At 43.9% G+C, this 15,705-nt stretch overlaps 1 protein-coding gene across 1 annotated transcript in view; it reads left to right on the forward strand.

The window, feature by feature from the left end:
• Window positions 1–15,705, forward strand: part of CACHD1 (cache domain containing 1) — a 114,658-nt gene that overhangs the window by 78,126 nt on the left and 20,827 nt on the right. The window contains exons 6-13 of the mRNA XM_074152065.1: window positions 192–336; window positions 1,950–2,166; window positions 5,529–5,678; window positions 6,788–7,021; window positions 10,076–10,225; window positions 10,790–10,913; window positions 11,433–11,550; window positions 14,038–14,206. Of these exons, the coding sequence (XP_074008166.1) occupies window positions 192–336; window positions 1,950–2,166; window positions 5,529–5,678; window positions 6,788–7,021; window positions 10,076–10,225; window positions 10,790–10,913; window positions 11,433–11,550; window positions 14,038–14,206 (1,307 nt within the window). The remainder of the gene's footprint in view (window positions 1–191; window positions 337–1,949; window positions 2,167–5,528; window positions 5,679–6,787; window positions 7,022–10,075; window positions 10,226–10,789; window positions 10,914–11,432; window positions 11,551–14,037; window positions 14,207–15,705) is intronic.

Below are 15,705 nucleotides of genomic sequence, written 5' to 3' on the forward strand. Positions count from 1 at the left end.
TGGGTCATCTTTAAGGTCCCTTCCAACCCAAACCATTCTGTGATTCTGTAAAGGCAAAAATACCTGTTATAATTCATTGTTTCTTGGTGGGATATTTTTGTTTTGAATTCTCAACTATTTTCACTCGTAAACATTTTAGTGGAAATGACAAGATGACTCAAGACGGTGGTTTGGGTTTTGTTCTCCTTCAGGCCTGTCTACGTTTCTACTGTTCGACCTCAGTCCAAGCATATCGTTGTCATTGTGGACCACGGAGCTTCGGTCACGGAGACGCAGCTTCAGATTGCCAAAGATGCTGCTCAGGTTATTCTGAGCTCTATCGATGAACACGACAAGGTAAGCTCTCTCCACGCCATGAGCATATTTTCATTGGTTTCAACCATGCTCGGTGTTTTCCATTTTCATCCAAAGTGGTTAACTTGTGGTCCATGGACTCCTGGGGATCTGTGGTTTACCTCTAATGGGTGATGAAGACTTTGAACGCGCTTTTGGAAGCCTGTATTACTGCAGGGGAAACATCTGGGGATCCGCAGCCTGAAAAAAAAAAGTGAAAACCACTGATCTAAGGCAAAATCTTGTTTCTGAGTAATCTTTAAAGACTCCTTCATCTTGGCAGAGACTTTAGGTGATGGTCAGCAGGGTGGTACAGTATGCAATTAGGAGAACCTTTCTCCGAGCCTGACAACTTCTGAGGTACTAGATTGCTTTGAGCAACTCATTTTACCTCTGAGGCTCTCTTTTTTGCTTATGAAAACGGAAATTATTTATTCTGCTGCTGTACTGGAGTGAGCTGAAACATAATTAGCGTTTGGAAGATTCCCCGACAATCGTGATACCAGCAGGGAAAGGATAAAGCCAAGAAATCTGGATTTTATTGCTTGCTCTGCCACAGATACTCTACTCAACAATGAGAGAGTCCCTCAACCTGTAATTTTTTTAAGTAGGGATTGCAACCAGGGGCCCACAAAGTGCTTCTGCAGTCCCCGGTTTGGTCTTTGCTTTCAACAATTCTCTGTTAGTAAGACCTTTATTGTTCTTCCTGCTTGGGTCTTTTTTTTAATAGGAAGGGAGTTTCAGTCAAATCAAGTTGAAGAATAACTGATTATAATCTTTGCCTTGTCTTGTCATTAATAGTACAGGAAAAAACACTTCTGTGCTTTTAGAGAGTTTTAATACTGTAAAGCAATCCTTATAGTTAAGCAGAATTAATAGTATTTTAATTTAAGTGTCAAAAGTATTTGTTTTAATATAGACCTGTAATGAAGAAAATACATTTACGATGTTTATTAACTTGGTCAGTAGCTCAGTGGTTATGAAACCTGTTATACAGGTATATAATTACTGCTTAATTGTATGACTGCCTTGCATCAGTCATAATTTATAATGAAGTCTGACACTCATTTAATAAAACTGGGATGTTATGTTTATATTAATGCAAGTGATACCATTACATGCATTAACTTATTTACAGGATAAAAATTGATGGCAGCTTTGGCTCGCTTTGACTGAAACATTAAAACAACATAAGGCTTTGCCTGTGAAAAATTCTTAGAGTTTTTGGGGCTGGTTTTTTTTTTTAATGTTCTGTATGCACTCCACTTTTCTATAGGCACTCATGGCTCTCCTGAGAGTGCTCTCTGCTGATTTTGTTTTCATTTATCTCTAGTTCACTTAGGCTTCTGCCTGCAACAGTGTATTAACTGTTAGGTAGGAGCAGAGTGAAGCTGACTTCGCCTGAGAAACAAAGACTGAAGTCTCTTTTTCTTGAAAATACCATAAGTCTAATCCTTTTCAAATTTGATGGATTTATGCCTTGAGCATTTAGTTTTGAACAATTGAATTTTAAATCCACGGAATCTCTTCGGTTGGCTTATCATTGTGTTTCCTGTATTGGTGCGTAAGGAATTATAAATGGTAAGGTAATCCAATATAGTTTCTTCTCTTCCAAGATCTCTGTGTTAACCGTGGCAGACACAGTAAGGACCTGCTCGCTGGATCAGTGCTATAAGACGTTTCTGTCTCCTGCCACCAGTGAGACAAAAAGGAAGATGTCCACCTTCGTTAGCAGCATAAAGTCATCCGACAGCCCTACGCAGCACGCGGTGGGATTTCAAAAGGCTTTCCAGTTGATACGAAATACAAACAATGGCACAAAACTCCAAGGAAGTAAGTCCCTTGTTGTCCAATCCTGAGTATTTATGAGCCTTGCAAATGTTTTTTTTAGTTGAGATTTGCACTTCGACAGAGGCCAAGGGAGTCTAGTAGAGTCTTGAATATTTAAATAAAATAAAAAAAGGCAGCACATGTTTTTATTAAGTAGCATTTACTTGATCATAGAATCATGGAATAGTTTGGGTTGGAATGGACCTTTAAAGGTCATTTAGTCCAATCCCCCTGCAATGAGCAGAGACATCTTCAACTAGACCAGGTTGCTCAGAGACCTATCCAGCCTGACTGGAATGTTTCCAGGGATGGGGCAGCCACAGCTTCTTTGGGCAACCTGGGCCAGGGTCTCACCACCCTCACAGCAAAGAATTTCTTCCTGACATCAAATCTAAATCTCCCCTCTTTCAGTTTAAAACCATTACCCCTTGTCCTATGGCTGCCCTCCCTTATCAAGAGTCCCTCCCCAGCTTTCCTGGAGCCCCTTTAGGGACTGGAAGGGGCTCTGAGGTCTCCCTGGAGCCTTCTCTTCTCCAGGCTGAACCCCCATTTGTATTGTAAAAAAATACAAAATGGCTGGGATAAGATGTATTAGGCATCAGTACTTATTCCAAGAACATCAGCTGGAGGATCTTGCAGCATCCTCCTACATATCTTTTCTGTTTGGCACTATTTGCATATTACAATTAGAAGGTTTTGGCATGTTCTTCATTAATGTGGAAACACGTAATTTTACTAGGTTTTGTACCAAACAATTATTTTGGGGCACAAGTACAGAAAGTTAGAAGAAAAGGCAAATGCTTTGGATTTAGGTTTTCTCGTGTGAAAGATTTTGAAGACCTAATGTGTATATAGGAAATTTCAGAATTCATAGGGTGAGACACAATAGGTTTGAGAAGAGGATGTTTATAAAACGTGTCTCATTTTCTTGTAAATAATCTTTTCATCTTTTTAAAAAAGAAAAATAAACCTAGAAAAAAAAGTATCATTCATTTCACTGTTAATTTTCTAACATCCTGTTCCTGGAGAACAATGCGTGGGTGTGTTGGGGAAGCTGTTGAGATACAGCCTCACCCCTGAATTCGCACTGGAAAAGTTAGAAGGGAACTGCTGGTCTGAGATGGAGGAATTGTGCCCTTGAACACTTCTGAATTTCCTGCCTTATGCCGGTTCTTACTGCAATCCTGCTCAGCAGACCCTCATCCCAAAGTGTAAGGAACTGCAAAGCTTCTAGGCTGCAGCATGACACCTGGCTGCAGTGTATAATAGCTGTGCTATAGACTGGGAAACACACTAACAATTTTCCTTAAATTACAGCCAAAACTGTATTAATACTTGGCTTTGCTTTTGTTCCCCCTAGTTTTAGCTTCTAAATAACTTGATAGGACATGAGGAAATGGCCTCAAGTTGTGCCAGGGGAAGTTTAGGATGGATATCAGGAAAAATTTCTTCCCCAAAAGGGTTGTCAATGGTGGAGTCGCCATCCCTGGAGGTGTTTAAAAGCCGGGCAGACGTGGTGCTGAGGGACATGGGTTAGTGGTGGCAGTGCTGGGTTGATGGTTGGGCTCTATGATCTTTAAGGTCCCTTCCAACCTCGACAATTCATGATTCTATTAAAAAATGCAGAAATTCCTCCCAAATTAACAGCTCCTCTTAACTTGTTTGTATCAAAAGCCAATTCTGGCTTGAAATGCTTTTCAAGTCACGGTAACAAAATGTACAAGTCAACGCATTCATACCTATTTAAAAAAAAAACACATCAAAACCACAAAAAATCAGATGAGACAACAAAGCTGGTATATAACCAACTAACCTCATGTGCTTCAGGTTATGTGGTGGTGTATGAACCCTGCGAGTGTCTTAATAAAATACTTTTAATACCAAGATATAATATGATGAAACAGGACAGTGTGTGAGCGGTGATTTGAATTTACATGTTCAAAGGCTTTGAGGCTGGCCATTCTCCGGGAGCATACTCAGCTTGAAAAACATGTTCCACCTCATGCAGAAGGAGCTGGTGAGGAACAGCGGGGTGTTGCAGCACGTTTTGCAAACATTATGCTCTAACCCACACCATATGAACGTGTTGGGTGCCTTTCATAAAGTCATAGAATGGTTTGGGTTGGAAGGAACCTTGAAGATCATCCAGTTCCACGCCCCTGCCCTGGGCAGGGACACCTCCCACCAGAGCAGGTTGCTCCAAGCCCCCTCCAACCTGGCCTTGAACCCCTCCAGGGATGGGGCAGCCACAGCTTCTCTGGGCAACCTGGGCCAGGCTCTCACCACCCTCACAGCAAAGAAGTTCTTCCCCACATCTCAGCTCCATCTCCCCTCTTTCAGTGTCAAACCCTTCCCCCTCCTCCTATGGCTCCCCTCCCTCATCCAGAGTCCCTCCCCAGCTTTCCTGGAGCCCCCTGGGGGACTGGAAGGGGCTCTAAGGTCTCCCCGGAGCCTTCTCTTCTCCAGGCTGAATCCCCCCAACTCTCTCAGCCTGTCCTCCCAGCAGAGGGGCTCCAGCCCTCCCAGCATCTCCGTGGCTTCTTCTGGCCCCACTCCAACAGGTCTGTGTCCTTCTGCTGTTGGTGGCCCCAGAGCTGGAGGCAGCACTGGGCGGGGGGTCTCCCCAGAGCGGAGTAGAGGGCTAGAAGGCCTGTGGCCTCCTCCAGCCATCGTGCTGTGAGTCAGGGACTCAATTGCAGCAGCACTAATGCAGGTGCAAAGGAGCAGTAGTGGGTGAAAAAGGTCTTTTGCAGGGATTTTGAGTTTCTCACCTACGTTTGTTGGGGTGCCCACCACTGTGCTTCTGCCAAACCTTCCTGGAAGGGAGGATGAGGAGCAGCAACAGCGATGCTGGGCCCCCTACGCTGCTCTTGCAGCAGCAACAGCTGGGAAAGCACCGTGTGCTTTTCATGTGGATTTTTCCACTCTCTAGAACTGCAGGACAGGAGAAGAACAGTCCATCAGGAGACAAAACTTGCAGTTTTTTTGCTTTTGTTAAGACAAAATCCCTGTGGAGTTAGAGCAGCTTCTGCAGAACGCTGCATCCTGGCCTCATGCCTGGTTACAGAAGGTGCCGGTGGGGTCTGCTCAGGAGAAACAAGCCACCGGGCTTCTGGGTGACTGGTAGGCACTGAATCAAGCAGGTGTTCGTTAAATGGAAGTTTAATAACACAGGGTATAATTCCTAAGCCCGCAGGGTGTTTTTTCCATCATAGGTTCCCATGAATCTTGCAGATGTCACTGTTGGCAATACACGGTTGTAAGCAGATGTAAAGACTCTTACCACGTGGCTTTCCTGAGTTAAAAATCTAATGCATTCTCTGATACTTATATATATATATATATATATATTTAATTCTTTCTAGATACTGATATGGTCATCATTTATCTCTCGGCTGGGATTACATCAAAAGATTCTTCGGAAGATGATAAAAAAGCTACTCTACGTGTCATCAATGAAGAAAATAGTTTCCTCAATAACTCAGTAATGATTCTCACTTATGCGCTCATGAATGGTGAGAAATGTTTTTTTGTATTTCCCATGGATGAAAATTCCCTTTCATTGTGCAGCTGGTTTATTAAGCTCGTCCAAATGTAATTCCACGCCTTATTGGGAGCAGTTTGTTAATGGATTTTGGCCCGTGTAATCCGGAGGCTGCATCCAGATGTTACCTCTTTGGTGTATAAACCTGTCTGCCACTATATGCTTATGTATCACAGTGCAGCTGCTCAGGATATAAAGTATCGTTGCCTAAATTGTCTAATGGCAACCAGACTGAATTAAATTTGATAACTCTGGCAACTGTAAACCTTCCTGATGCTGCCCGTGGTTCCTGGTGCAGCAAAATGAGAGTATTCATGACTCCTGGTTCAGTCATTAGCCAGGGAGCATGAGTGTAACATCAAACGTCATCTGAAGTGCTTTAATAACTTAGGACCCAACTTAAGAGTGAAGTTAAATACGAAGATCACACACGGGGAAGTTTGATGGTCTGTGCTTTTTCCAGCAGAGCATTGTCAATAAGGCAGCTTGATGTTATATTACCAAAAATAACACACGGGCTCTAGCCAAGGAAGCGAATGCTTAAGCAAATATATTATTTGACTGAAAATTTAAATACTCATTTGAGACCTAATATGTACAGAAGTCTTTGATTCATCCACAGGAATTGAGCCCAAGACTTATGTAAAATGTGATACTTTAATGTTTAAGCTAAAGAACAAAGCCCGTTATCTCCAAGGGCATAGAACATGCTCCTGGGCCTTCATGTGGAGTAGCCGCCGGTGGAGAACAAAGAGCTGTCCTGTGGATTTATGGGTCACATAAGTCTTTGTTAGAAGATCTTTGTTTAAAGCGGTGATGTGAACAGCATGTTGAATTTCTGCACCGTGCAACAGTATGTGAGAGGCAATCTCATTAGAATTTGTACTAGCTAATTACTTTTCCTAAAACCAGACTAGTCTTTCAGCACTTATCGCTTAGATAACTATATTCGGTGCTACAGTATAGCGTATGGATCATTTTTGCTTTTATTGACAGTTCTCTGGAGTAAGGTACAAAAGTCCTGATGGAAATTAAGGTTCTTCTGTCTCCTTCCTTCTATTTCTCCCGTCTCTGTTGCAGAGGGAGTGACGGGTTTGAAGGAGCTGGCCTTTCTGCGGGACCTGGCAGAGCAGAACTCGGGGAAGTACGGGGTGCCGGACCGAACGGCCCTGCCCGTCACCAAGGGAAGCATGATGGTCCTAAACCAGTTGAGTAACCTGGAGACCACTGTTGGCCGCTTCTACACCAACCTCCCCAACCGAATGATCGATGAGGCAGTCTTCAGTCTGCCTTTCTCGGATGAAATGGGAGATGGTAAGTGCTTATGTCGAATTTAGATACAAAAACATAAGAGATAACGTTCCCTGTGCTTACATATTCTCAAATCTACTGTAGTCTTACAAGGTGATGCTTTTAGATGTGTTCCCTAGGCGAGTATAAAATTCACCTTCTATGCCAGCAGGTTTTTTATATGCAGAAGGTCTAGTTATGAAAAAGTGCTAATAAGACATGGAGTAGATAGATTCAGGTAGGATTCTTAGGGGTGAAATTTATTCTTATATATGTGTGTGTATACAGCATCTGGAATTTAATTTGTGGCAAGAAGCCCTTTGTACTTGAGGAGAACAATCTTCTCACATTGAAATGACAGCCGTGACCATGCTGCGCCATTGCACCATTTTTTAAACTGAGTATGTTTTCAGCGAAGACATGTTATTAATTAGTGTCCAGAATTTGCTATCCTTAGCTCTTCCTTTAGCTTCAGCACACTTGGTGTGACCCCAGCGCTGGGCAGAGAGAAGCCTGAACTGGGAGGTGATGGCCCAGCCAGTTTGGGGTGAAGGATACACTGAATTTAGTGGAAACCTGGTCATGGTTTTTCCACAGACTGTGAATGCATCCTGAAGAATTATCTTAACGCCTCAGATGTCCACAGTCTGGTTCTCTCATCAGTTCCTCATTTGCGCTGTGGTGGTGGGAAGGTGCATGGATCTGCCCTTTTACCTTACAATTAGATGCCACATTAACAAAAACTGTGTGTTCACCTTGATCAGATCTCACCTCTTACGGAGAAACCGGAGGTGTAGATAGCGATAGAGCCTTCTGGGACATACCAGCCATGTGTGTGAGGTGACACACATGTAGGAAATGCAGAAATTAGTTTAAATTGTGCTCGGGGTAAGCGTTCGCTGCAGGGTGATGCTTTGGGTTCTTGCTGGGGGCAGGTTCTGGAGGTTTGGATGGGTCTTAGGCTGCTCTCACAGTGCTGGCAGAGGGACACACGCCCGGCCCTGGGTCCCACAGCCGGAGCTAACACTTGCTCAAGCGTCACAGAATCACAGAATATTTTTGGTTGGATGGGACCTTTGAGATCATCGAGTCCAACCAACAAAAAAAAACCAAAACCAGCAAAAACACCCACCAAAACAAAAACAAAAACAAAAACAAAAACAAAAAACAAACAAAAAAAACCCCACAAAAACAAAAAAAACCCCAAAAAACCCAAAATCCCAGAACACCAAACACCAAAACCAAACCAAAACAAACACCCACAACCACACCCCACCCCACCCACAAACAGACACAAACCAACAGTCTCGGGCACTAGAGCATGCCCTGAAGTGCCACATCTACACGTTCCTTAAATCCCTCCAGGGATGGCGACCCCACCACCTCCCTGGGCAGGCTGTTCCAGTGCCTGACCACCCTCTCAGTAAAGTAATTCTTCCTAATATCTAATCTAAACCTCCCCTGCCCCAACTTCAGACCATCTCCTCTGGTCCTGTCATTATTCCCTTGGGAGAAGAGGCCAACACCCACCTCTCTACACCCTCCTTTCAGGTAGCTGTAGAGGGCAATGAGGTCCCCCCTCAGCCTCCTCTTCTCCAAACTAAACATGCCCAGTTCCCTCAGCCTCTCCTCGTATGACTTGTTCTCCAGACCCCTCACCAGCTTGGTGGCTCTCCTCTGGACACGCTCCAGCAGCTCAATGTCCTTCCTGTAGTGAGGGGCCCAGAACTGAGCACAGCACTCGAGGTGAGGCCTCACCAGTGCCCAGTCCAGAGGCACCATCACTGCCCTGCTCCTGCAGGCGTCATCGTTGCAAGCTGCAGGTGCTGCTGGTCCATTTCCTTTGGGATCTGGTGCCCTTCCAAGAGCTCAGGGTACACGCTTGGAGGGCTGGAGCTGGAGGGTTCTTGGGCACCTCACCTGATATTCCTCTAGTGCCGCTCCAGGGCTCTGTAAGGAGATGTGACCGTCACAGTGATGTTTGGAAATACAGCGGAGACTTTATATTGCTGTGACAATTGAGCAAATTCTGTATTTCTTCACTCAGGACTCGGCATATTCTTCGTCTCGGCTGGTAGGTAGGAGCAGCTGAGGGTTACGCTGAATACTTTTCAAGGGCTGCTGAGTTCAGGTTGAACGTTTGCCTTCTGTGTTGGGTCCCAAAACAAATCTCGGACTGTTCCTGAGCAAATGTCCTCTGAGTCAGACTGCTCGCTGCTTCTGCCTTTCCTAACCTCGGCAATTAAGCGGTATTATTACTCTCTCACAAAGCTGTATCCCGGCATAATGGAAAATTTGAGCAACACAAGGATTAGAAATGGTGCAATAGAGGAGGTTTGTCTTACATAAATATCAAAGTGTACTTAAAAGCTTATACATGCAAATGAGTTTTATATTGGATTGGGGGGAAAAAAGTCACCGAGTTTCCAAATAGCAGTGGTGTAGAAAGTAAGAGAAATAAGGTATTACTGGGAGTTCTTACTTCAGGTACAAGATGTGTCTCAAACCGTTGTGTAATTCGGGGTGTGATTCCCAGTACAGGTGGCCGTATTGCTTTAGTTAGGCAGAAGAGGTTCAATGTTCTGAATATGCAATTATATGACTATATATTATATAGTTCATCCCTGTTGCTGCTTTACAAGTACAAATTCTCTTCCTCCCTCCTCCCCCTATTTTTTAAATTGTCTTTAATGATGTTAAAGGAACCAAATACTAGTTTGTTTTTTTAAGGCGAATACATTTCTTATCTGGAAGGCATCCACTTGTAAAGTGACAAACACCCCAAAGCATTAATTGTGGTGTGTATTTTAAGAAATTGATTAAATGTACCTTAGGTCACTATCAGAAACATAGAAATTAGCTAATTAGGGAGAGCGGCTAAGAACAGCCAGATGTGACAGGTAACCTGCTCAGCTTCCCTGTAGCTGTGGCAGTTTTTGTCCATATTCCAGCAAGGAATGCTATATAAAATTTAACGGTATAACATGTTGAAACGACAAAGCTCACGCTCTCTTTCCTCTAAAAATGATTAACTAGAAATTATTGCTGATGGTTTTATTTTATTTCTCTCATTCTAAGGCCTGATAATGACTGTAAGTAAACCCTGTTACTTTGGAAACCTGCTGCTCGGGATTGTTGGAGTGGACGTTAATCTCGCATACATCTTGGAAGATGTCACCTATTATCAAGACTCCTTGGGCTCCTACACTTTCCTCATCGATAATAAAGGTAACTTTTTGGCTCAGATAATCTCTTCTAGTCCCGCTGAGGTCATTAACCGTCAAAAGGAAACTCTTAATTCTCATTTCTCTATGTAGTCTGTAGTAATGGTTGATTATATTTATTGAAAGATTGATTGCATGTTGTTTGGTTAGTTTTGGAGTTACTTGGGTAGAGTTACTGGAGTTTGTAGGTGGGTTCATGACTTGAAATTTCTGTAGTGGAGTTTTGATGTGGGATTACTTACTCGCTGCGGAGATTTTCTGTGTAACATCCGAGGTTTCCTAGACGTGTAGGGCAAAAGGCAAAACTGCTCTATATGTGTGTTCAGCTCTTTTCCTCTGATCCCGACCTCTTTTTATTGCTTGGTTCTTCGAGCTCTCTTTCACTTGCAACTAGTTCTTCATTTGCAGCTCCTTTAACGCCAGTATTGCTTGTTCACTGCCATTTGTTAAGTCTCTGCGAAAACTCTGTGGTAGTTACTGTATTCTTTTATTTTTCCCTATAAATATTCGTCCTGGGCTCAGTTGTTGTAATGCATTCAATGGATGGGTTTATGTCTTTATTTTTTAGGATACACCCTTATGCACCCCTCCCTTACCAGGCCCTACCTGCTCTCCGAACCGCCGCTTCACACGGACATTATCCATTATGAGAACATTCCTAAATTTGAGCTGGTGCGACAGAACATCCTGAGGTAAGGAATCAGAGCTGCAAGGCCAAACGTTAGCAGTCCTTAGGGCACTAGAAGTATTTCTAGAGAAATTTTAAGAGAAAATAGGGTAAAGTTCCTTTTCCTGCAATATCTGGATACTTGGATGGAATTCTCCTCTATCCCCCCAAATGCAGAACAGTTCTGGTTTTTTTTTTTTCTCCAACTTTCTCCATTTTACCATTTGGTGTGCTGAGCAGTGGCTTCCACAGCTGGTCTGGGGGATGCTCTTGGTAATGTCTCTCTTCCGTGTCAGGAAGATTTCCCACCATTTGGTCTGGGCTTTTCTTTATCCTTTGCCTTATCTGAGTATGTGTTTTAACTCAAAATGTGGTGGATCATGAGTGCATTTTCAGCATACGTATGCTTTTCCTTCACCTAGGACAGGTAACAGTTAATCTCTTCATATCTTATGATGTTTTTATAAATGTGCAGTAGGTGGGTTTTGCTTAAGAGCTGCCTCAGTGTTTAATTAAATGCTGTATGTCGTATTTGCCAATCCAGCATTCCCCTGGGCAGCCAGATCATTACGGTTCCTGTGAACTCCTCGCTCTCTTGGCATCTGAACAAGCTGCGAGAAGTTGGGAAAGAAGCCTACAACGTCAGCTACGCCTGGAAAATGGTAAGGGATAAAAGCCAGGCTGTGGCAGGATGGCAGAGAGTAAGTTCATATATTGAAGAGTTCGTTAATGCGTTGACTATAATTAAGCATGAAGTATTGCTGTATATTGAAGTGTGAAAGGTTTGAATGACTCAGAACCTGCGTGAAGGCAGAGTGTTTTTCACAGAATCACAGAATCGCATAGGTTGGAAGGGACCTTTAAGATCATCTAGTCCAACCTTGAAAAAAAAAACTTTCGAGCTCCTTGTCAACTCGTCTTTTGAATATCTCCAGGGATGGTGCCTCAACCACTTCCCTGGGCAGCCCATTCCAAGGCTCGATAACCCTTTCAGTGAAGAAATTTTTCCTAATATCCAACCTAAACCTCCCCCAGCACAACTTGAGGCCATTTCCTCTTGTCCCATCGCCTGTTCCTTGGGAGAAGAGACCGACCCCCCCTGGCTACACCCTCCTTTCAGGGAGTTGTAGAGAGCGAGAAGGTCTCCCCTCAGCCTACTCTTCTCCAGGCTGAACACCCCCAGCTCCCTCAGCCGCTCCTCTTAAGACTTATTCTCCAGAGCCCTCACCAGCTCTGTTGCCCTTCTCTGGACCCGCTCCAGCCCCTCAGTGTCTTTTTTGTGGTGAGGGGCCCAAAACTGGACCCAGCACTCGAGGTGGGGCCTCACCAGTGTGCAGCAGTACAGGGGGGACGATCACCTCTCGAGTCCTACTCCCCACGCTGTTCCTGATACAGGCCAGGATGCTGGTGGCCCTCTTGGCCACCTGGGCACACTGCTGGCTCATGTTCAGCCCACAGTCGACCAACACCCCCAGGTCCTTTTCTGCCAGGCAGCTCCAGCCACTCTGCCCCCAGCCTGGAGCGCTGCGTGGGGTTGGTGTGACCCAAGGGCAGGACCCGGCACTTGGCCTTGTTGAACCTCATCCTGCTGGTCTCAGCCCATCCATCCGGCCTTTTGTTACAGTGAAGAACCAATGAAGTTACCACATCAGGTTTGTTCCCGTGTCATCTTCAGAGAGGTGTCTGTAGGACACGTGTGCTCTTTCTCCATGAAGGCACCCATTTCATCAGACATCTGTAATGTGCAGTCACACAGAGATTATCCTCCTGCTTTCCCAGTGGAAGTAAATCTATACTGGTCTGGATGTCACACCGCAACCGGGTGACATGTAAATACCGACCAGAGACCACAGTGCTGAGGCAGCATTTGGTATTAAGTCATTCTTTTGCTTAATGCTGTTGTTATGTTAGGGGGCAGAGTAATGCAATCCATTAATTAACGTAATTAATGGGGAAAATTTCAGCTTTTCCTTCTGATACTATCTTGTTTCAGAACTGTATCAGTAGCCAGTGATGATGTTTGTTGTAACTGAACACTTTTCTTACACATGGTAGTTCTATGGAAGCTTTCGTTGGAACTGAGCACAACGTGCATGCAACAGGCTTTATTACCACTTGGAAGAGCTTCGGGAGAGTTTCTCGCGGCTGTCTCCCTTCCTTCAGTTTAACTTTTGAACGTATCTGACCACTGATCTTGACCCAGGGATTAAAAGGGAATCTCAGGTTAAATATAATCCAGGTGAATTACACTGATGGCAGAAATAATTGGCTGCTTTTTTGTGCCAACAAAGTTAGGAGGGTACTTGTGGATCATTTCACAGTATTAAGTTAAATCCAACCTAAAAGATTAAGCCGAGCAGTTTTAAGAAATTAAATCTGTCATTGTGTAACAGAAATTCACATAGGAGGGTGTCTGGAGCTAATTTTCTGATGTTGTAATGCTACATTAAATATCAAACAGCCTTGTAGAGCAGCTGGGCGACTCCAGGTTTTGATACTCTGATGTGCTATAGGATCCTTAAAATGTACACACCAGTAAAGCATGTGACACATGCAGCCCACATTTAAGAGTGGTAATGATAAAATCTCATTTTTGACAGTTGATTTGTCTGTATTCTTCATAATGGGAATTATCAACCGTGAACCTCTTCTCTGTTAATGACACTTGAAAAACTATCCACGAAACAGTGTTAGAAATTAGTGCAAATTGAGGAATAAAATGAAGGTCTTAATGCAATCTTTTTTCCTGCAAACTAAATCTTTTTATTTTGTGCATAGACTGTGGAAGAGTATTCTTTGTACAACTTAGGGGCTTCAACACATGCAGGGTAGTTACAGGCTGGAATGTGGCTGTATGGATCTGAGTTGCTGTAATCAGAGACTGATGGGGCTTGAAAGTTTTATCTGCACAGTCCTTCTCTCTGTTTTCTGTAGGAGCGAGTCCGTAATAGCTTCTTTGGAAAGGATTTGTCTGTTTTTAGAGAGAGTGGGAATTGTGATCCTTGAGAGCATGATGAAGTGTGGTGCTGTCTTCCAGAAGTGGACGAGATGAGCAATTAAAGACAAGAGAATAAATGCTAAATAGAAAATAAGTTCCGTGCCACCTCCACCTTCTTCTTTCTGTTTGGTGACTTGGCTGTGTTTTTCAGGTCCAGGACACATCCTTTATTCTGTGTGTCGTGGTAATCCAGCCAGAAATACCTGTTAAACAGCTGAAGAATCTCAACACGGTCCCCAGCAGCAAGCTCTTGTACCACCGACTGGACCTGCTGGGCCAGCCCAACGCCTGCCTGCACTTCAAGCAGTTGGCTACCTTAGGTAAAGCTGTCTCCCGGTTCCTCCTCACCACCTCGTGCGTGATTCTGTAGAGCGTGGCAGCAGAAAATGCAAAACACTGGAAATACTCTCCTCTTGAGAGGCTTTTATTTCCAAGGCTGATTTTCTAATCAGCTATTATCTTCTTTCAGTCCCTAAAGGGGACCTATAGGAGAGATGGGGAGGGACTCCTGATCAGGGAAGGGAGCCATAGGAGGAGGGGGAACGGTTTGACACTGAAAGAGGGAGATTTAGATTAGAAATTAGGAAGAACTTCTTTGCTGTGAGGGTGGTGAGAGCCTGGCCCAGGTTGCCCAGGAAGCTCTGGCTGCCCCATCCCTGGAGGGGTTCAAGGCCAGGTTGGAGGGGGCTTGGAGCAACCTGCTCTGGTGGGAGGTGTCCCTGCCCATGGCAGGGGGGTTGGATCCAGATGATCTTTAAGGTCCCTTCCAACCCAAACCATTCTATGATACTTACAGCTTTTCATTGATCATAGCTACTCAGCTCGATGGGTGAATGCAGTGGGGGCTGCTCATCAGGGCACGAGATAAAGGCACCATGAGTCTTCCTCGATCAACTTCCCTGAAGGTGGAGCAGGGAGAGAGTGAGAGATGTCTCACCAAGCTTAAAACCAAGTTCTGTTTTCCTGGCTGTAAAGCAGCTTATTGACAAATAACATAAGTAGGATGAATTCCAGGCCACTCGTGCAGGACTGCTCTTTGGATTTAGGCAAGTTTTTCGTTGCCGTAAGCATTTAATACCAGCGATCCAGGTGAAGTCAGAAGTTACGTCTTTTGGGGGAAACTGAGAACTCCTGTGGCATGATGGTTTCCAGACCCTTCCTTACCTGCTTAAGAATTCTCGGGTTGCTGATGCATTCCTGCTTTTGATAAACTAAACCAGTTCTACTCTACCTGACTAATTTCCATAGTTGCTCAAACATTACTGGGAAGAGGGAGAGTCTCCGTGGCAGTACAAATTCTACTGTTTGGAAAGGATAGAGAACATTAAAAACATAATATATGCTAAGAACACATAGAGGTTTTCTTACATCATAAGTTGCAAGCTTTCATATTTAACTATTAATCTTGGGGGTTTTGCTAAAATCTGTGAGAAGTTCTGAATTAAGTGTTTTTGTCTGTAGCAAGGTTTGAAAGTCTCAGGGGGCATTAGTGGCACAGTTGTGATATTTTCGTAGCTATATTGCAGTCCCACAAATAGCAAAGTGAGATTAAACTGGGGGAGTTACGGAGGAACTTGATAAACCCTATGGAAATTGCTTGGCCAGTTGTTTGAAATACAGGGGTTTTTTTTCTTTCTTTAATGTGGTGCCTAGTCTTGATTATCTTCTATCCAGAAAGACAAGATATAAATGGAAAAATATTCAAAAAAACACAGTACTAAGCTGACGAGTGGGAAAACTTCATGCAAAGCAAAATGCAATCGCATCGGGATATTTGGTCTGGGGAGCAGATGAAGGACTGTAATATAAGTTCAGAAGT

The sequence above is a fragment of the Numenius arquata genome, chromosome 8 (assembly GCF_964106895.1).
Source record: "Numenius arquata chromosome 8, bNumArq3.hap1.1, whole genome shotgun sequence".
NCBI lineage: Eukaryota > Metazoa > Chordata > Aves > Charadriiformes > Scolopacidae > Numenius > Numenius arquata.